The sequence below is a fragment of the Schistocerca serialis genome, chromosome 5, assembly GCF_023864345.2.
Source record: "Schistocerca serialis cubense isolate TAMUIC-IGC-003099 chromosome 5, iqSchSeri2.2, whole genome shotgun sequence".
Taxonomy (NCBI): domain Eukaryota; kingdom Metazoa; phylum Arthropoda; class Insecta; order Orthoptera; family Acrididae; genus Schistocerca; species Schistocerca serialis.
The window spans coordinates 384,835,960-384,858,612 of NC_064642.1; the positions used below are offsets into that span (position 1 = coordinate 384,835,960).

A 22,653-nucleotide genomic window follows, 5' to 3' on the forward strand; every position below is an offset into this window, starting at 1 on the left:
AGTACTATTATAGAGAGAAGCAAAACATAATTACATTTTACAGGAATTTTATCTTACCTTATCCATACTTGCTAAGAGATCACACAGAGAAGTCCACTTCAAATAAGCTGTGGGATAAAATGCATGAAAACAAGAGACAAATGTCTGATGGCACTCCTGTAATATACTCGTTGTCATTTTCATGTAGGGAGTTGAGCCTGCAACCCAAATAAAGATATAGTTAATTTGATACTTTACTATGAGATTTTAAATATTTTTAATGGGAAAACAGAGCAGCAGATTGAACTCCTAGACACGTAAGACAACAAAATGACAAATTTGACTTCACAGCAAAATTTCGTGAATTATTGTGTAATGGCCTTTCACAGTACATATAGCAATTTTACACGAAGTTTTACTGAATTCATGCTTGATGTCATCTACGCTTAACTTAAAAATTTGCATTGTGCTTTAAAATTCCTGAGCATTCTCCTTTTAAGTAACTGTATCAACTACTTGCAAGGTGAATCTTTTTGTTTACTTTAATCAGAAATGTTTGTTTTCATTTTTATTTCTGAATAGCTTATAACAAGTGATTTTTAAAATAATAATACTAAAGCTCCTAAATTAATTGCTGCAAGTTACAAAAAAGCACCTATTCTTTACTGAATAATAATGTATCACAATGAAAGATATGCTACACACCTTTCTGATTCCGTACTTTCCCACTTTTTCGTGGAATGTGAAAACTAGGCAAGTGATCTGATAGAATCTGCCTCAACAGTGCTCTTACATCCCCAATACATTCTGCCAAACGAACTGATTCAGTTTGAAGTTTCTTTGAACCAACTAGAATAAAATACCACATTTCATTAACAAAATAACTCAGGAACAGTATTATTGTGACATTTCAATTTGATATTAATTTTCACTACCTCTTTATTAGAGCATAAGAAATGTCAATTAGGCACTCAGTTTCCAAAATATATATTACAAAGAGATTATAGTTATTTTTATACTGAATGACAGGAAACATCACATTTGTTCAAAACACAACCTTGCGTGAGTCTTCCATAATTGGTTGTATGGCAGAATACAAATGGCAGGTTTGGGTAGCCATTCATTAATTTAAAAATAGTGTTTTGTGACTTTCTTACAAGAATTTAAATATCTGCAATCCTATAAAATCTGTTTCTATTGAATTTCATTTCATTTTTCTATATGTGGAAAAAAAAGTTTTAATTGTAAAACAAAATTGCCAAATGGTTTGAAAGCAGCCAGAGAAAATTAATAGTGTGTTGAGCAAAAATGCTCAAACAGCTACACATTAGCAGATATCTACATGTTTCATTTTTTATCTACATTAATAGTAAACAAAAAAATTTTAATTTGTGTAATACCTATATGAAAACTAATCATGTACTGACTATTCATCTCTGCTTATGAGGAGGAAACATCAGCAACCATAAGAGTTTTTATGCTGTTTTTATGATTAACGTAGGGACCACCACACTTTATGTTTACTCCATCGTCTTCTCAATCATCAGACTCTCTCTTACTTATCCTCAGCCATTACATTACTATCTGAACAGCACAGCAGAAATACTCAATTTCAACAAAGTAAGATCATCTCAGTACCACCACACAACACCGTCATGTTTACTAAATCATTTTCTGTATCCGGTACCCGACTTTGGAACAATCTTCCTCAAAATATCAGAAAAATTAAATCACTTCCAGGCTTCAAAAAGAAGCTAATGGCTCACCTTCTCTCACAATAGCTATCTCTCCCACATACTGGTCTGCAGCCCACACTCTTCAATCCCCCCTCCCACTACAAGTTTTCCCTATTCCTCGCTTACAGAGTTGCTTACTTAAATCAAGTTCTCTCCTAACAGCCACTATTACTGTCATTCCAATTTTCTTGTTCTTCATCCTTTCTTTTTCTGACAGCACTAAACATGATTTAAGTTGTTCTAAACTAGTCTATATTATTTTTAATGCACTTTGTTTTATTTTTATTGTTATTATTGCCATTTATCCTTACTTTCATTGTTGTGAACTATTATTACTATTATTATTATTACTATGATTATCTTATTATCATCTCTAAGATTGTTATCATTTTCATGAATGTCTTGGTAATATATCTGTATGTGATGTTCCTGGTAAGGTGTAAGAGAAGGCCTTAAGGCCCTAATCTGGTCAGGCTAAATAAGCAAATAAATAAAATAAAAATAAAAAATTAATTAGCAAGGATTTAAGAGTGTAGCAAAGTATGACTATATTGTGAACATGAATCAATATCAACAACAGACAAGACCCTATATAACAATGGCATCTTAACTAACAAATTCCTCGCTTCATGGTTTGCACTACAAACAAGGAAGATATTATATTCCATCTAAAACTATGAGATCATATTCAGCAACAATGGAAGTCATAAATGGCATTCCCACACAGAGGCAAAGCTTAAACTGAAAAACTCCTCCAAAATAACTGCAAGGAAAATTGAGGACCTTGAAATAGTAATGGGAAGAACATATAAGTTCTGTAATAGACATGAACAAAGAGTGCAAATAATTACAAAAAGCAATGAATAATAGAATTACACCTTTCAGTTACAACATAGGTTACAACTTTCGAAGTTCCTGGTTTATGTCTGTGATTTCATATGCCAAAACACAGAGTATCTGTAAACAGTGAGAGCTCATTCTGACAGCTACTGTGAGAACTTCTGATTGTGTTTATTTTCAAACATAAAACATTTACCTTTCTGAGTAATATTCTCATCTGAAACTTTGTTGTACAGTAAAACTGTGTGTCAGACCAGTACTCAAACCTGGGACCTCTGCCTCTGGTAGATAAGTGCTCTACTAACTGAACTATCCAGTCATGATTCACGGCACACCCTCACAGCTTTACTTCTGCAAGTACCTCTTCTTCTACCTTCAAAACTTCACTGAAGATCTCTGTTCATATCTGGATGAGAGGATGAAATGGGAAAATGGCTTAGCCAAAGTTTGAATCTGCCAGGAAGTTTTCAACCATCACACACACTGCTACTGGATGAAAATTCATTATGGAAACAACCCCTAGGCCTTTGGTAAGCCATTTCTCTGCTATATCCTATCTTCCAGAAATGTTAGTCTTGCAAGATATACACGAGAATTTCTGTGAATTCCGGAAGAAAGGAGAAGAGGTACTGGCAGAAATAAAGTTATGAGGGGAGGTCGTGAGTTGTGATTTGATAGCTCCTTCGGTAGAGCAATTGCCCATAAAGGCAAAAGTCCTAGAGCTGTGGTCCAGGAGTCAGCTAGGAAGCTTAAAACCAGTGCACATTCTATTACAGAGTGAAAATTCATTCTGGAATATTCTTATCATTCTTCAATTACTTATCCTGAATAATCTCGCCTACAAAAAAAAGTAAGTGGTTCTAGCATTTACAGCAATGTATTCACACTCGGAGGGTCTAAAATGACTAGTTGTTAGCTGAAAATTTTTAATATTGGGATTGTTGATGTCTTTTAAATCCAGTTTAAAACTTTTGTTCACAATAACTGACTTACTGCTGAAAGATTCCATTTTCTTCTTCATGTGACTGTTATAATTGTAACAGTGATCTGAGAATATATTCTTTCAGTTAAAAATGCAAAAGACTTTGCTAGCATTACAATCAGAATTTTTTTAAAGGAAAAAAAGACATTTGCTCTTAAAATGTACATGGTTGCCTGCCCCATGCAAGCCTTTGGGTTTCATGTCACTATGGTGGCTTCATATGCCAATTTTGCTACTAATTATATGAAGTAGTTTCTCATTTAGTCTAATGAACCTGAGTGAACAATGTTCTAGACATTTCCATCACAGAAAAATTTGAGGATACCACTGGCAACATAACCAATACATCTGTTCCATAGAAAGCTCTTTAGATTCGCCATGTTCCACAGGAGAACTGTCAGGGATATAGAAGGAGTCAGCGTACACTTTAATAAGAGAGAGGTAGCTTTAGGAACTTTATATGTACACTGAATAATAAACTGCCGTTTCATGAACAAAACAGGCATTTGTATACTCAAATTATATTGGCTACCACTTGAAGTAATTTAATAACAGCCACAGGTGAACCAAGTTGCATATTTCTGGTAGGACAGGCTCCTGTATGATGCACTTTATTTCATCTACTCATACCTTCCTAAACATGGACTTTACACTGAAGCTAACCATCAGAACCCAGAACACATACAAAATGCCAGCTCCTTTCTGTATGCGGACGACACAAATATCAACCAGTAGAGGTGACACATTGCAAGATGCAGTTAATGAAACTACTCATCATTTACAATCATGGTTTGTAGCAAATAGACTACTCATAAATACTCAAAAAACTGTAAGCATGAACTTCCATACTAGACAAAATCTAACCCCCTTCAATGCAGTTATAGTTATCGGCAAAGATGACATTACGTACAAGCAGGACACCAAATTTCTTGGACTTACCATCAGTAACACACTAAATTGGAAACCACATATTGAGGCATTGTCACAAAAGCTTAGTAAAACCTGCTATCTATTACGATCATTAAAAGACACAGCCAGTGTAGATACCTTGAAGCTGGTGTACCATGCCCTGTTTGAGTCTGTCTTGAGCTATGGCCCAATCTTCTGGGGAAAGAGCTCTGATTCTCTCACAGTTTTCAAGTTACAAAAACAAGTAGTAAGAATAATGAAATGTAAAAAAAGAACTAAACACTGTAAACCACTATTTCAACAGTTAAAAATCCTGCCACTGCCATGCCTCTATATATTGGAACTAGCTTGTTTTACAGTACAGCACTTGGACACCCTCGACAGAAATGCAGACCACCACACACGACACCAGAAACAAAACACAGTTACAAATTATAGCCCACAACACAAAATTATATGCGAATGGGATTAAATGTATGGGCATTAAAATATACAACCACCTCCCAACAGACATAAAAACAAACAAAAACCCAAAAATAATGAGAACTAAATTAAAGGAATTGCTACTAAATCACTGTTTCTATTCCATACATGAATTTCTTGAAACAAAATTTTAATTACTTGCAATAAGCTGTTTATTCAGTTGTAGATGTTTCTACTTAGTAAGATAATTTAATTATTGTATCTTATCTATATTCTGTCTGTATCTCATATAGGCCTATGTATTCTGCTATGTGAACTATGTACCACAATATTTTAATTACTTGTAATAAGCTGTATATTCACTGCTAGATATTTCTACTTAGTAAGATAATTTAATTATTGTTTGTTACTCCTATTCTGTCTGTATCTCTTATATGTATTCTGCTATGTGCAGTACGCACCACTGTCATCTTTCATCACACACCACCTTCTTTATATTTTGTCTATATATCCTGTATGTATTCTGCTATGTGAGTTATGTACCACTACTGTCATCTCTCATCATATACCATATAAACATAATTTTCAAATTGACTTGTCCTATATCATGATGTGCTTTGCTGTACAAATTGTATGATCTACAGGACCAATAATAAATGAAATCAAATAAAAATCAGGTTTACAGGTAAAATTCACTCTCCCTTCACATGTTCTACAGAATGTATTGAGTTCTTCATGTAAGGATCCATTTGACCAACTGAAGATTACAGCTTGCAGGCCTCACTGACTAGCAAGAAACTGTCACTGCAACTCTAAATACCATTCATCAAACTGCCAATCATTGCTAATATTAAATGAGACAATAAGAAACAGCATTTAAAACACTTTTGCCATGGAAAAAATTATGACATGATTCCAGCCCAGTAGAGGGGTCATGATGAAATATAAATGGACTCTCATAACACTGTACAGCAATTTCTAGAAGGAGGTCCTGCAACATTGGGCAAAATATCAGTTTTATCCATTTAATAATAGTTATTTCACACCATGATTGACTCTACATCCAGAAACTTTATATTATCTCAAGTGTGCACTGGCAGAAAACCACCACAGTGAGGCTAATATGACATTCAAGCATTTACATAAGCATAAAGAAGTCAAAAGTATATCAAACTATAACAGAAATAAATCAGCAATGTTTTGATTATTACAGAATTTCAATGCCAATTTCTCCAATGTTCATTAAAATTTGGGGTGTCTAACCTTGATTTGGGTATATCTCATTTGTATATGTACGCAGAAGTCTAAGTGTTGCCCTGCTGATATACATGAGCTTTTCTAAATCCAGCATCGCTGCTAGCTGTCCTGATGTCGTGCCATTCAAATGAGTGATGTCCATGACAGCAGCTTTGAAAGTATTCCAGCTCCACTGTAGAAGAGCCAGGAGTGACTGGAAGCATTCCTGCAACAAAGAAGATTAGGTGAAAAAAAAAACCTCATGCACAGGAAGAAAACAAGCCTCATGTAAACAAATTAGTGTCTAAGTTCTTGTAAGTATTCTAGAAAATATTTAAAAACAATTATTTAAATTCACAATTTACATTAATAAGTATTGCCTCACTCATGGAGTTTACTCACCCTTGACACGGAATGAGAGAATTCTCTACTCAGTATATATACAGGTTCTGACTGGTCCAGCTGGCGGTTTGGTGCTTGATTTTCAGGTGTAACAATACGGTACAGGAGCTGTGGAATCTGCCCTGCATTAACATCTGTTCCATTGTTTGATTTTTTTGATGATTTAAAGTAAAAAACTACCCTAGAGGAGAAATATTTATGGTAATTTAGACAACCAACCACAGAAAGTAATTAAACACATGTAATTTCATTTGCATATAGACTACAGCGCCAGTGATAACACTGATTTTGAAACTTACTGGTCTTCTGTTGTTACCATCCCTTGTCCGCTTGAACCACAGTCACTTGATGGTCCACTTACTCGTGCCCAAGCTACATACCACCTATTAGCCTGAATAAACAATAAAATCATTACTGTAGTTGGTAATTTTTAATACTAGAAATTTACTGACAGGACATGATTTATTTGCTTGTATGTAAAACGAGAAATAACCTGCAAGGGAATGGGTTCTTCAAAGAGCATGGGATACTTCTGACGTGGACCGCATTCATAAGGAACTTCCTCTGTCTCAGCTAGCATCTCTCCATCAATTTCCTGCTCACCTCCATCAACACCAATGTCAAATAACTGAAACAAGTAAGAACACTTCACTTGCAGAAATGAATTGGAAGTAATTTGTGTTAAGAAATAAAATGGTACATCAGTTTCGTTACAGTATTTTTTAGTAAGATTGAAAGTGCCATAATATGCTCAACAAACTTCAGCGAGGAATGAGGAAATGCCTACATAAGTAAACAGTACTGACTACTTCACCAACTGAGCCCCAAAACCAACTTTGTAGCGCCTCAGTGATCTTCATTAAAGTTCAGGTATCATGACAACAGCCATTGTGTGGTTACAAGTAAAAAGTTCATACATTTCTTTTATCTACGCCACAAACCATTTCAAGATTTTTCTTTTATGCCTTGAGCAAAGCACCATTTCTTGATTTTCTCTGTGTACCCCTACCTGTTTTGGTGATGTTACACCATCATCAGTGGGTTCTCTTTCCTCTACTGTAAAATGTAAGTAAATGTTGACTGAAAATTTATGGGTAAACAGAGGAAACCAACAAACTGTGTTTTCCTCAAGGTGGAAACATAAAAAAAAAATAGTTTCATAATCAATCAAACATGGACACAGACATGGAGCTTTCAGATGAAAATTACCAGGAAATGAAGACAGTAAATTTTAGGGCAGTAACCAACCATCTCCACAGCCTATGATGACCTCTCCCCTTTTGTCCATGTTCACATTCTCAGTAGCATTGAAGTACATAAAATCACAAATGATGGTTACACAGTACTGGGATATGTTTTAACTATTTGACTTCACAAAGAATAGTATATCTTATTAGCAGCAATCTTTAGCACGGAGCATGGATTAGCAAAGTTATTGTAATGGACTTAACAGTGCATCATAAGCTAGAATATAACAATTTGCTCAAGTAAATAGTCTTCAAAATGAAATGATGATGAATCACAGATAGAAAAACATTCTATTTATACAGGCAGTAGCAGACAAAATCACATACTACAGTTTTTAGAATCCAGCAAAAGAGAGAAAAAGGTTGGAGGAAATGAGACTAATTATGGAATAAATAGATCACCCACAGATCCAACAAGGGAATTGTCCAATCCAACATGTTTAAACCTACCCTGGAATTTTGTATGCAGGAAGAACACATCGAAAAATTGCAATTTCAAAATTTCTGCTGTTAGGACACACTGCAAGTACTTAAAAAAACGTGAAAGGTACTCAATTTTGCACATGCAGCACCTCTTGTAACAGCAGCTTGTACAGCCCTTCCTGTCTAGTGCACAATTCGGCAAATGAGCCAAAACAGTCTTTACAAGACAGCATAGTGTAACATAAAAGTCCATGGTGCACACTTGCAGATCTTAAACACCTACACCATACCAAAAAAGCCAAGTATCATAAATTTTTTGAATAACTTGCAGGTCATATTGACAGCTAAGCTGTTTCAGATGAAATGCTTCGAAAGCTGACTGGCAGATGAGGAGAAAAGAATCAAGAATGTGTTTGATGTAGCATTACAGATGACCTCCACCAATTGCGACTTTAATTTGTGGAAATCAAATATTTCTTATAGATATATCATTTTCTGACAATTCCTGTACCATAGTTCTTATGGTAGCTTTTGAGTAATGTATATTTTATTAACAATGGAACAGTTTCTTGTTTATTCTCTAGAGTTGTCACAAAAATGCGAAGTGTAAACAGAATAATGAAAATGAACATTTTCCTTAATCCAGGCACATCTGATAAAAGAAAAATTAATGCATTCGGGCACTTCACAGTAATTACTAATTTTGTTTAGACGGATTGGGGATGGATGTCATTGTTCTGCATATTGCACTGTGTACCAAGCATACTTGATCAAATTTGTTAAACATGTTGACAAAAACTGATAATGCACAAATGACGGAAGTTTAAGAATAGTAAGAATACCATTCTGATGATAAACTTGAAATTACAGAGAGCCATCAAATATTACATTGCCAGCAACTTTCCAAAAATTGTTTTTTAGTGTTGAAAACATATTTATTGAGAGATTCAATTATATTAGATTTTCTGGTTAGGATCAAAATGATATCAATAGCCATTTTGTTGTTTTACTCAAATATGGAGGTGTTGTTAGGCCCAAACCAAATGTTCAACAAAAGTAACAAATTATTTGATGTGCAACTGGTACAAAGACATTACAAATTAAATGGCTAAAATTATGCTTTCCCATTTATGCCAATTTTGATGTGTCAGTTACAAGATTTCTGTAACAAATCAGGCCTTCCTTTTTATTTGTGGGCTTAATTTGCCTTGAGGTTCCTGACAATAGATTGAAAGCAACAGAAACAGTAATCCACTCATATGTATCACTGACATTAGAGTATACGAAAGTGCCATAGCATTAATTGGTTGCACAACTGACTCTCTTTTATCCACCCTGCAATGATACAGCATGCAGTTCTTTCCTGAAATTTGATTGATCAGCTTTACTTCAAACCAGCTATGAATTTCTCTATATTGCTGTCAATTAAATTCATCCCCTCCACACATTGCTCTGAAGGAAACTTTAAAATTCCTATTCTGTATGACTTCTCAACTCTGCTTAAACAGATCAAAGAAGCTTGGAAACCAACAATTTTCATCTCACTTGCAATCTGGAAGAGCATGGTCTCATTGATCCTCCTTGGTAACAGTGCATTATCTCTCATGCAAAATTTTAAATCATTTGAATAGCTTTTCTTTCACATTTTCACAAGTTTAATTTTGGTGCATATTTCTAACTTTGTGTCAGTCTTTCTTTGGTTTATGTGCTTCACAAACAAACATTACGAAATGAAACCAGCTTTACATACTATATAATTTTAGGCATTTTCTCCCTCCTTTGTTTAACCAGAAATTCACAGTTTATGATTTGTCATTGAAAGCTATTACTGTACCTGTTTCCTTCGGGTTAGGAATGCATTCTTGTTCCAGATTCTTACTTGAACAACAATTATCATTCAAAACACAATTCATGGAACTGTCAGAATTATTACTGATTTCTTTTTAAGTTTCCGCAGTTTCTAATGAAAGCTAGACACCACATGAATCAATGTCCACAAAATTAACTAACAAATGACACATGTAAGTACCACTTTCTTCATATTTCATTTTTACAAGACTGAAAACATTAACTGGATTCCACATTACTGTGAAACTCTGGAACCTGTACAGACAAATGCTATTAGCAGACACAAATAAAAAAAATACAATGAATATTAATCCAGTTTTATCTCCGTTCTTAATACTTACCAAAATTCACTTTACAATTACAATTGTGCAGTGTTATCTGTTTACTAATGTGTTGTCAATTAAATATATGTGCCTGCTGTGTTACATTTGTGCAGCATGCCACAACACCAGAAGGGGTGTACATTTTGCCAGCTGCCTGGTGGGCTACGAATTAGGCAATTTTCAAAATTTCTTTAAAAATATTTATGGTACATTTTAGCAGCTAGAATTTTGACAGTATATTTCTTTATCCTTCCATATAGAATATGCAGGTTTCGACATGTCAGATAGGACCATTTCCTTGCGAGAATTCAGTTCACACTCATAATGAGTCCTAGGCAACTTACACATTTAATAACCAATTTGCTTCACTCCCTCAAACTTCCTTTCCTCTTTTTTTTTCAGATAAATGAATATTTGGTTCCTAAGGTAAACAGTTATGCAATTTTTTTTCCTTGTACCTTTGTCTGCTGCTGCCAAATCTTTTTTAAATATATACTAGAACAAAACTGTATGACACATTCCTATTCTCAACATCCTAAGTTATAACTGTGTAGTTTGTAATCTTTAAATACAACACACCAGGTAACTGTATATAACTTTTACAATAACAGATAAACATGGTAAATTCAGTGCACACATGCTAAGAGTCAATGGAAGAAAAATTACAACTTCTATAAATACATTTAACAAAGGACTGCATCCAATGCATTCCATGCAAGAGACACAAACAAATCACAAGTAAATTTGTCAATGAGATTAAAATTTATCACCTTTCAGTTCATTTTTAAATTTGTCTGTTATGATTTGTTATAGTGCACATTTACATACACCTAAATCTCGTAAGTTATTTGCTTTTCTGTCAATGTGACTAATCATTTAAATTTATTAGTCATCTAAATATATTTCTCCATGTTACACTCTGATACTATCTATATTCTGTTTCTGGCAACATTGTCTCAATGCTTGGCCACTAAGTTCTTCACATTTTTGCAAATACTATATAAGTGTTTTCATTTAAGTTATATGCTAAAACAGTTTCTGCTCAACAGAGAATTAATTTGGCGTTTCACTATTTGAACCAGTGGAAAAATGGCAGGCTGAAGCTCTTCAGACAACCGCTTGTTTAGTAATAATAATCGTAATTAATCTGACAGTGTTGTTTAAATGCATATGACATTCACAGGATAAAGTTTACTAAAAACTAAAATAGAACTTGGCTGTAAGGAAAACTCTAACACACTTCAGGGTTACTAATCTTCATAGTACACAGTTTTGTTGTGAATAAATGTTGTCTTATTTTCAGAGACTGAAATTCATACTGATGAAACAAAATTAGCTACTCTTCAGTAGTAAGATGATCAGTATTTCATCAATATTATTAATGTGTTCTCAAACATGAACCACTTTTATTTTTTGAAGTCTAGTTCTGCAAACAACATATCCATGCTCCCAATTTCTCATATCATCATCATTTCTTTCTTCATAACTGAACTGTCTCTCACAATCTACCATGTTTCAGTTTTTTCTGTACACGAACTATTTTTCTCCCTTTTTAATATATTAAACACTTCACCTCCCGCAAAAATTTTTTCTTCTCAACATTCTGAATATGTAAAAACTGCTATCCTTCCAGCACAGTTTCAAATGATCAGTTATTCTATTATTATTCTCTCTAATCACTTTCATTTATTTTATTTTATTTTTTATACTCTCCTTTGTTCCACAGAAGTAATTCTAGCAAGTACCACATCCCATGTCTATGCTGGTACCAGCCAATCCTTGCTTTAACTCAGTTGCAACAAATTTTTAAGTGAGCTGAAACAATTCACCATGAAATTTGGTCTCTGTAACAATGTGGCATGCAAGATGATAAATGTTATTGAAACTTACCTTAATCTTTCCTGTATACTCTCCTCGACCACCAAAAAGTCCATAGCCACCAAGAAGGATGTCAGTGTCTGCCATGAACCGAATAGCTTCAATCGAATGCCCGGAGTAGCCCCATCCACCACCATGGCCTGAAATTTGTAGAATAATACCTTATTCTTCAATGACTGTTTGTTTCAATCACACAATAAACACAATGTATAAATTATGCATAAATAGAGCTTTATAAAAATTGAAGACTTGAAATAAAGAAGACAAGTTCTGTAATAAGGAACTTTGAGGTTTTGTATGAAATAGGATCTACATAACAAGCCCAGTAATGTATAAAAGGCACAAACTGTATGAATGAAAATGTAGTTCCAAATGCAATCGACAGATGGTATGCATTTTAACAGCCACTGTTGTTAACATATGACAGGCTTTATGTTTTGCGTGCTTACTCCTTAGTGCTAGATAAAATGGTGGAGGCTGCAGATGTTTAGCTCTCCAGCACAGGAGGTAAGTCTCATTACTGACTGCTAACCTGCACCATAACTGGACAGACTGTTTATGCTTGAGCTACCAAATGTATTGTTCCAGAAGATGTAAGGAAATAAAGCCATTTATCATCAGTAATATGAATGCGTCTGACTGCTTAGATTTCAAGAAAGCAGCAGATTGTAATATAAACACAGCAAATCTAAATATATCCAAAACACAATGACTATGGTTGGACAAACATAAGCCTGATGTAGTTAAGACCAGGAGAAACTTAAATGAAACTGAGGCTTGGGAAGGTATCCTTATTTTGAGAAAACGTGTACAAGTACATGACATCAAGAAAAGCAACTATCTACCCTTGATGATACAACCACATCTGCAAAGAAAAGAAGAAAGATTTGAAGTGGTGCAGTACCTCAAAAATAATGACCACATCCAGTTTTAGAAAAGCAGAATGAACTTTTACTAACTTGTTGTTGAGTAATGAACAATGGCACTTAGAGCTTCTCATTGTATTTGCACTTTCAGTATTCTTTTTGCACTATTACAATACAATGTTTGTAATTTCTTTTGGAAACCAGATTCATATTACACTCAGCTTTCAAATAAAACACATTAATAGTGGAATTACGACCATAAATTACCTAATATATTTAAAACACAATTTTCTCAAATTCATGACTTTGACACTTAAAGTCTTTTTTTATTTAAAGTCTTCAATTGCAGAAACACTCAATTTTGAATAAACTTAGCAGAAAAAAGTTCCTTTCTCTATGTAGGTTTCATTTTAACAGCTATACTGAAAAGGAGAAAAAGGGGAGAACAATGCTTTTCCATAATTGCAATAATAAGCTGAACTCCCAGTTTTAGACTATGGCTATTTGGTGATGTCACACACTTTCTAGTGTCAGGAATATATTTTTTCCCAAAACTGTTTGCAATACTTTGGATTTCTTTATATGTAATTTGTGACTCATACACAAGTTTCATGTATACATGTTGACAGATGCAGATCGGCCATCTGGTGGTTCATCTGCTAGTCATTGATCCTGGAGAACTGACAAATCCAGAGATCTAACAATGAAACTCCAGGTAGGAATATTAACAATGCAGAAAAGACAGATTGCTACTTACTGTAAAGAACATGTCTTCTTTACAGTAAGTAGCAAGCTTTCTTTTCCACACTGTTGAAATGAATATATCTCTACTGAATGGAAAAAGACACATCCAGATGTACACAACATAAAACATTAAAGGGACCAAAGAAAAAGAACCACATTGGCTATCATCATTTATCAGCTAAGACTTTAGTATGTTATTATAACTGTAGGAAATAGGAGGTAAACAGCAGTATTTAGAGCTAGTGGAACATGAGTTTGCACACTAACTTTAAAGCTGTAATGCATTTTAAAGATGATTTTCATTCATTAAATTGTAAGTTGTTGTTAGGAACAATTTTTACTTAATTTCTGGTAGGAGAGGTGAGACTAGTAACTTATGCCTGAGCAGGGACAGATTTTTTTCTATGTAACCAAAGGATGGGAAAGACCAAATACACTAATTAATTGCAGCCAGTAATGCCACTGAAGTTTTGCCAAATAAGCTTTAAAAGGACAGGAAAGGGAAGGGAAAGAAAGACAGTTTTCATCAAACGGATGACCTCGACACACTCTCCATTAAAATTACTTAGAAATTTCACAGTAGGAATCAGCATCACTATAAATGCTTGGTACAACCAAACTTGTTCTTCACCATTTTGGTCTTTTCATGTTCCCTCCTAATTTTACCATCCCTGGCTGTTCCCTCTTATACTACGTCTACTGTATTTCTGTTCACCACTTATTTATTGCCCTGCTTTTCTTTCTGGTTTCCACAAATGCTTTCTCAGATCAAGTGAAATTTGGGATGTCAGAGGTTCAAATTGCCATCCAGGTTTAGGTTTTCAATAATTTCCCAAGATGCTTAAAGGAAGTGCTGGGATGGTTCATTTTGAAAGCACACTGCCAAATTCCTTCCCAACTCTTCCCTGATCTCAGTTTGTTCTCTGTCTGCAACAAACCTGCAGTCAACAAGACTCTAAACCACAATCTTCCTTCCCTCTGGTTACCTAAGATTCACCAACTCCTTTCTCTCCATCTCTCTGTTCTATCTAATATATGTTAGTACCTATTATTTGTTACTATGTCCACCTCGACAGCTGAGTGGTCAGCGCGATGGATTGCCATGCAAAGGGTTCCAGGTTCGATTCCTGATTGGGTTGGAGATTTTCTCCACTCAGGGACTGGGTGCTGTGTTGTCTGCATCATCATCATCATCATCATCCCCACTGACAAGCAAGTCACCAAAGTAGCGTCAACTCGAAAGACTTGCACCAGGCGAAAGGTCTATCTGACGGGAGGCCCTAGCCACATGACATCTCATTTCATTTGTTTCTAGATGTTTATGATATTTTGAGGGAAGAATTTCAGAGTTCTGTTGATGTAATCATCATCATATGTGACTATTGCAGTGTTATCTCTATCTGCCTTTACAACATGAACACTGTTTTCTGCAAACTTTCCATTAATGCATCCAAGATACAAGATGGCGGCGCGCGTTGATGTAGTAATAAATCGCTCTGAAAAGTATGAGTATTTAGCATCTAAAAAGTGCATATCGTGTGATAAAATAGTAAAAAGCGGTATTAGAACTTGCCCAGTGATGCATGTGTGGTATCATCCACACTGTTTTGCAAAAGTAAATCTCAAAAACATATCGTGTGCTTGTGGAACAAAGTGCAACGGTTATCTAGATGCGACTGGAATGTATCATGAATATCGCGAAACCAGTGTATTAGAAACACTGCAGAAAGAACTTCAAGCCACAAGACAACATGCTCTGCTACTGGGAAGCATGATCAAAAACCTTTCTGAACCGCCACATAAGGAAAAAGTTCGAAATTTGTACAGTGATGTTGTTTTAAATATTTGTACTAACGAAAGAAATGACGCTCCATTGAAGAAGAGGGAACATGAAAAATGTGAAACAGTAAACAAAGGTAAGAGTGAACATGAAAAATGTGAAACAGTAAATAAAGGTAACTTACAAAGTGCTTCTGAACACTTCTCGTGTAATTTAAAAATGGTTAAGAAAAATGACTGCAGTAAGTCGAAAACAAACACAAACATGAGTCAGCTTACAAATAACAAAAAAACAGGTACTGTTACTTTCAGATAGTCACGGTAGGAACTGTGCAAAAGTACTGAACGAAATTTCAACAACCAGCTATAAATTTACATCTTTGATAAAGCCGAATGCTATATTCAAAGAAACAACATGCAATATACAAAACAAAAAGTCTAGTCTAGGACAAAATGATTATGTTGTCATCTTAGCTGGTGCAAATGATATTAATGGATCAAAACGTGGTTTTATGACATCACTAGATGAAACGATCGCAAAAACTAGGCACACACAACTAATTCTATGCACAATACGTATAGATATGACATGCCAAATGAAAACTGCAAAATCTACCAAATGCACAGTTACTTGATGCAGAAGGCATCTTACAGTGAACACATCAGAGTTTTAGATGTAAATAGCTTCCTCCAACGGAAAGACTTCACCAGGCATGGGCTTCACTTACATAAAAATGGGAAAAAGAAACTGTGTGTTAATCTGCTGAATGCCATCAAAAGTCCACTGGTAACAAGAAGTGCCATAAAACGTGTTACACCAGGGCATCAAACATATTTGTGGTCCAATGAAGCTAATTTGGTGGACAATCTCAGAAGAATGAGCAATACTGCAGCTGAACCAACAGCAACACCACGAGCTGAAGAGCCATCAGTAACAACAACAAAAGTGAATATGCAGTCAGGGTCATCAAGGAAAACACCAGAAACAGTTTTAGAAAAGAGGAAGGTATCCACACTCAGCACTAAGTCACCACCAACATCCTATGCAAATATCTCGTCAAGTGTCACAAATCAGTCATCCCACGACATCCAAGTGGAAACAGCAAAAAATGTGCAGCCACACTCCAAATCAGTACCACCGGAAACTGTGACAAGATCTTCAACACGAAAACGCAGACCTCCAGCCTACAGCCAGAATTTTTTATGGGCAAGAACACCAGTAGCTCCCTGCTAGCAGCAAACCAAAGGAAAACAGGTGCAGAGCAAAATTTTCATGAACCAAAACTACAAGAAAACCCAGTGAGTGGTGTCAAAAATCATTCCATTGGAAAACAGTCACTATTATCCTTTAAAATATTACACCATAATGTGCAGTCAATGTTTAATAAGTTACTAGAAATAGATCTCTTCCTAAAAACAAAGCCACGCTTAGATATTCTCTGTATTTCTGAACACTGGTTAACAGAAGACAAAATTAAAAAAAACACCACTTGGCGAATTTACTCTAGCTGGTTATTCTTGTCGGAACAAAAGTAAGGGAGGTGGTACAGCACTCTATGTCAAAAAATATTTAAGATACAAAAGCCTCACAAAGTACAATAATATGCAAATAGAAACAGACTTTGAATTCTCCTTAATTATCTTAACAGACTATAGCCTATTGACGCTGAATGTATATAGAGCCCCTGATGGGAACATCCAAACCTTCAAACACTCCCTCGAAGCACTACTCACAAAAATTCACTCACTAAACAAAAATCTATTAATAAATGGAGACTTAAATATTGACTTCCTCAGACCTGGAAAAAACAAAGATGAATTGTTGAATATTACAAATTCATTCAACCTATCCCCAACTGTAAACACACCAACCAGGATCACAAAAAATTCAAAAACAGCTCTTGATCAGATTTTCATAAACGCAGACAAACTACACCACTCAATCGAAGTCATCAGTACAGGTTACAGTTACCATGAAGCCCAAATACTAACAGTGAATTTAAATTACATAGGACAATATCCCACAATAACTAAAATGCAAAGGCAATTAAATGATGATAATATAAGGCTTTTTAACTATCTGTTAAGAGCTGAAAACTGGGCAGAGGTCGATAAAGAAAATGATGTAAACTACATATTTAATTCCTTCCATGAAACATTTCTCCACCACTTCAATACTGCATTTCCACTGAAATCCAGGAAAATCGGAAACAAACACACAAACTCATGGGTAACAAAAGGGATAAGGATTTCCAGCCAAAAAAAGTGTGACTTAAAAAATCACATGAAACACCATGACGTCGATGATCAGTTTAGGTCATATTGTAAGACCTATTTTGCAATCTACAGGAAAGTTATCCAACAAGCAAAAAAATTATACAATGATAAATTTATAAAGGAATCTAACAATAAAATGAAAGGCTTGTGGACAGTTGTAAAAAATGAAACAAACAGTAAGCAGCATGTTATAAACAAAACATTAAAACTAAAATTAAAAAAAATAGCAGAAAACCTGATAAAGAACAACTGCCACAGACCAAATACTCAACACCAAACACTAATAGAAACCATACCAGTACAGGCATCAATGTTTCTTCACAAAGTCTCCAATACTGAAGTACTTACAGCTATAAAAGGACTAAAGAATAAGTACTCCAGTGGTAGTGACAACATTCCTGATTTAATTGTAAAGAAATGTGGAGAATCCATTGTAGAACCCCAAACCCACATAATAAATGCATCCTTTACAAATGGAGTTTTCCCTGACCTACTAAAGACTTCTAAAATTACCCCACTTCACAAAAAGGGCTCTAAAAATGATGTAGCCAATTACAGGCCCATAGCACAACTTAGCTCATTCTCAAAAATATCTGAAAAATTATTTTACACCAGATTGGAAGACTTTACTAATAAACTATCCCTATTGAAAAAACACCAGCATGGTTTTAGAAAGCAAAAGACAACTACCACAGTTATTTATGAGTATCTCAACAAAACCTTAAAAGCACTGGATAATAAGGAAATCACTACTGGTATCTTTTTAGATTTATCCAAACCCTTTGATGTAATTGACCATACCATACTCCTTAAGAAGTTAGCAAATAAAGGTATAAGAGGAATTGCAAACAAATGGTTGGAATCTTACCTATCAAACAGATTTCAAAAAGTTGAAATTAATTTTGAAAAAAAGAATACAACCACCCATCAATCTACTGTCCACTCCTCTGACACAATGCCTATTAGATATGGTGTGCCACAAGGCTCAATCCTGGGACCCATACTGTTTCTGCTATACATTGATGATATAAGCACGAAGCTTGCTACAGGACATACCACACTATTTGCCAATGACACAAGTATACTAATAACGGGTACTGATACAGAGGACCACAACCAAAAAATTAAACCGCTTATGTCGTCACTCAGCAAATGGTTCAACGAGAACAAACTGATTATAAACATACAAAAAAAAAAAAAAGGTACATCAACTTCAGACTCTCATCCCAAAAACTAGTAATGCCTGATGTGATTCTAAATAACCAAGAGCTTATGTGTGTGGACTCTGTCAAGTTTCTTGGCATATGGCTTGAAGGAAATCTTAAGTGGGAGACTCTCACAAATTATATCTCAAAAAAGCTCTCAACTGTGTGTTACATTTTAAGGATACTCAAAAAATCAGTCACAAAATCTGTTCTCATACATGTATATTATGCTTACTTCCATTCTACATTACAGTATGGAATCATATTTTGGGGGAACTCGCCTGGAGGTAGATATATTTTCAAAATGCAAAAAAAGGCAATACGCATAATATGTAATCTAAGACATAATGAATCATGCAGACTACATTTCAAAACAAATGGCATTATGACACTGCCCTCTGCTTACATTTATAATATCGTCTCATTTGTCAAGTCATATCCGTTAAACAATGACTGCACACTAAAATTCAATGGAGATATTCATAACTATGCAACAAGGCAGCAATCTGACCTACTTATGATTCAGTCCAGAACTACCTGCTACCAAAAAAGTGTTTTAAATGTTGGGATACTAATGTATAATAATTTACGCAATGTAATCAAAGCAACAAAGAACCCAAGAGCTTTCACACATAAGTTAAAAAAATATCTCTTGGACCATTGCTTTTATGCAGTTGATCATTTTTTGAAAGGGGTTAAACACGTAAGCAATATGATAAATGTTCAATTAGGTCTGAAAATTATATACTGTGCATGTCTATGAAATATACTGGATTATTATATACTGTGCATGTCTATGAAATACACTGGACTACTTTACTATTACATTTGTACTGGCTGTTTGTATTTTACCATACAACATTTGTATTTACTGTTTTGTTAAAGATAGCTAATTTCCTCATTGCAAAATAATGTAAAATCAAATTATTAAATATTACCTGAAAATATGTTCCCTTGACCTGTCCAATATCGTATGTACAACCTTACTATTCTATGTTTTGTATTAACTGTTTTGTTTAAGATAGATAATTTCCTTGTTACAAAATAATGTAAAAATCAATTTGTAAAAATTACTTGTAAATAGCTCTCTTGACCTATCCAATATCATATGTACAGCTGTACAATACTATGATTGCCTGGATCAATAAAAATACAATAAAATACAATACAATAATGTTAGCAAGCAGTTTTGAGCCAGTTTTACCTGAATTAGGCAATTAGTACAAGACCAGTGGCTCTTATGAACTATGTTCCACGTTTCAGTGTATTCAACAAAATAGCAATAAATGACTTTCTTGATCTAAATCGGGGATTTCAAAAATACTTTCGATCTTTGAACTCACAGCATTTTCTTCATTCTACATTAGTCCAGCTGTGACTTATGTAATTTTTGTGCTGATAAGTGAAATATTGGTGGTTTAATTATCTGTCATTGAATTCAAGTTCTGACTTGTGGGGGATAATCAGAAGAATAATTTCTAATCTTTGTAGTCAGAGAATAATTCATAATTTTTGAAGTAAGAGACTGGAATTAAATTTTTATACCTTCTACAAGTGACTAGCTGTTTCTCTCTCATCTAGCTATTGATGTTATATAAGATGTGGAAAAAAGGTAGGTGTAAGATCCATTTGTTGGTTGGTTTGTGGGGGTTAAAGGAACCAGACTGCGGTGGTCATCAGTCCCTTTTTCCAAAAAAACTAAAATCGTTCACAGAGAATAAAAAACGAACAACAGAAAAGACATCAGACGACACAGGACAAGAAAGACTCAGACAGATATCAGACAAAACAAATTAAAATCACACAGAGTGTGACAGTGGTTGGCCGACCATAGAGATAAGAAAGGAAAAGCCGAGAACACATTAAAAATGCAGTTTAAAACCGTAGGCCAAAGGTCAGAATCAACACAAACAATAAAATAAAACATAAACACTCAGATTAAATGATAAAAACCCCCTGCCCGAATAAAACGTAAAACTAAGCCAGCCATAGCAGAGTCATCAGTTAAAAGGGCAGGGAGCGTATCAGGCAGCACAAATGTCTGCCTGACCACAGCTAAAAGGGGGCAGGCCAACAAAATGTGGGCCACTGTCAAAGCCGCCCCGCAGCGGCATAGAGGAGGGTCAGGGTCCTCCCGGGGCAGTAAATAACTCTGTGTCAGCCGGGAGCGGCCAATGCAGAGCCGGCAAAGGACTACTGAGACACTGCGAGTGGCTCGCAGGGATAACCGCCACACAGCTGTCGTCTCCTTGACAGCACGGAGTTTATTACATGTGGTCAGTTCGTGCCATTCATTGTCCCATAGAGCATAAACTTTGCGGCATAAGACTGCCCTCAAATCAGTCTCTGGGAGGCCAACGTCCAGAGATGGTTTACTGGTGGCCTCTTTTGCCAGGCGGTCAACATGTTCATTACCCGGGATACCGACATGACCGGGGGTCCACACAAAGACCACAGAGCGGCCGCAACGGGCAAGAGTATGCAGGGACTCCTGGATAGCCATCACTAGATGAGAACGAGGGAAACACTGGTCGAGAGCTCGTAAACCGCTCAGGGAATCGCCGCTACAGATAACGAAGGACTCACCTGAGCAGGAGCGGATATACTCTAGGGTACGAAAGATGGCGACCAGCTCAGCAGTGTAAACGCTGCAGCCAGCTGGCAATGAACGTTGTTCGGAATGGTCCCCTAGAGTTAGCGCATAATCGACACGACCAGCAACCATCGAGCCGTCGGTGTAAACAATGCCAGAGCTCTGATGGTGAGGATGGAAAGAAAGCGGCGGCGGAAGGCCTCCGGAGGGACTGAGTCCTTCGGGCCCTGTGCCAATTCCAGCTGAAGGCGAGGGCGAGGCACACACCATGGGGGTGTACGCAGAGGTGCCCGGCAAGGAGGTGGAAGAGGTAAAGCCCCAAGCCCGGAGAGAAGCTCTCGGATGCGGACCGCGATCGTACATCCAGCCCTGGGCCGACGTTCTGGAAGATGGACGTGCGACTGTGGGAATAGTAGACGATAGTTAGGATGCCCGGGCAAGCTGAAAACATGGGCAGCATAAGCGGCCAGCAAACGTTGGCGTCGTAACTGCAGTGGAGGGACACCTGCCTCCACAAGTATGCTGTCCACAGGGCTGGTCTGGAAAGCACCACTGGCAAGGCGTATCCCAGTGTGGAGGATTGGGTCCAGCACCCGCAACGCAGATGGGGATGCTGAGCCATAAGCCAGGCTCCCATAATCCAGATGGGACTGGATTAACGCTTGATAGAGCCGTAACAGGGTAGATCGGTCGGCGCCCCAGTGGGTGTGGCTTAAGCATCGCAGAGCATTTAGATGCCGCCTACACATCTGTTTAAGCTGCCGAATATGAGGCAGCCAAGTCAACCGGGAATCAAAAACAACTCCCAAAAACCTATGTGTCTCCACCACAGCAAGAAGTTCGCCGTCAAGATAAAGCCGCGGCTCCGGGTGAACAGTGCATCGCCGGCAGAAATGCATAACGCAGGTATTGGCTGACGAAAACTGGAACCCATGAGCTACAGCCCAAGACTGCGCCTTACAG

General features: G+C 36.1%; 1 protein-coding gene across 1 annotated transcript in view; it reads right to left on the bottom strand.

The window, feature by feature from the left end:
- The window catches only part of LOC126481960 (E3 ubiquitin-protein ligase MYCBP2-like), a 100,331-nt gene that overhangs the window by 46,243 nt on the left and 31,435 nt on the right, over positions 1 to 22,653 (bottom strand). Inside the window, exons 6-12 of the mRNA XM_050105923.1 lie at positions 12,239 to 12,366; positions 7,001 to 7,135; positions 6,807 to 6,898; positions 6,508 to 6,688; positions 6,133 to 6,331; positions 685 to 828; positions 58 to 197 (exon numbers count right to left, since the gene is read on the bottom strand). Coding sequence (XP_049961880.1) covers positions 58 to 197; positions 685 to 828; positions 6,133 to 6,331; positions 6,508 to 6,688; positions 6,807 to 6,898; positions 7,001 to 7,135; positions 12,239 to 12,366 — 1,019 coding nt within the window. The remainder of the gene's footprint in view (positions 1 to 57; positions 198 to 684; positions 829 to 6,132; positions 6,332 to 6,507; positions 6,689 to 6,806; positions 6,899 to 7,000; positions 7,136 to 12,238; positions 12,367 to 22,653) is intronic.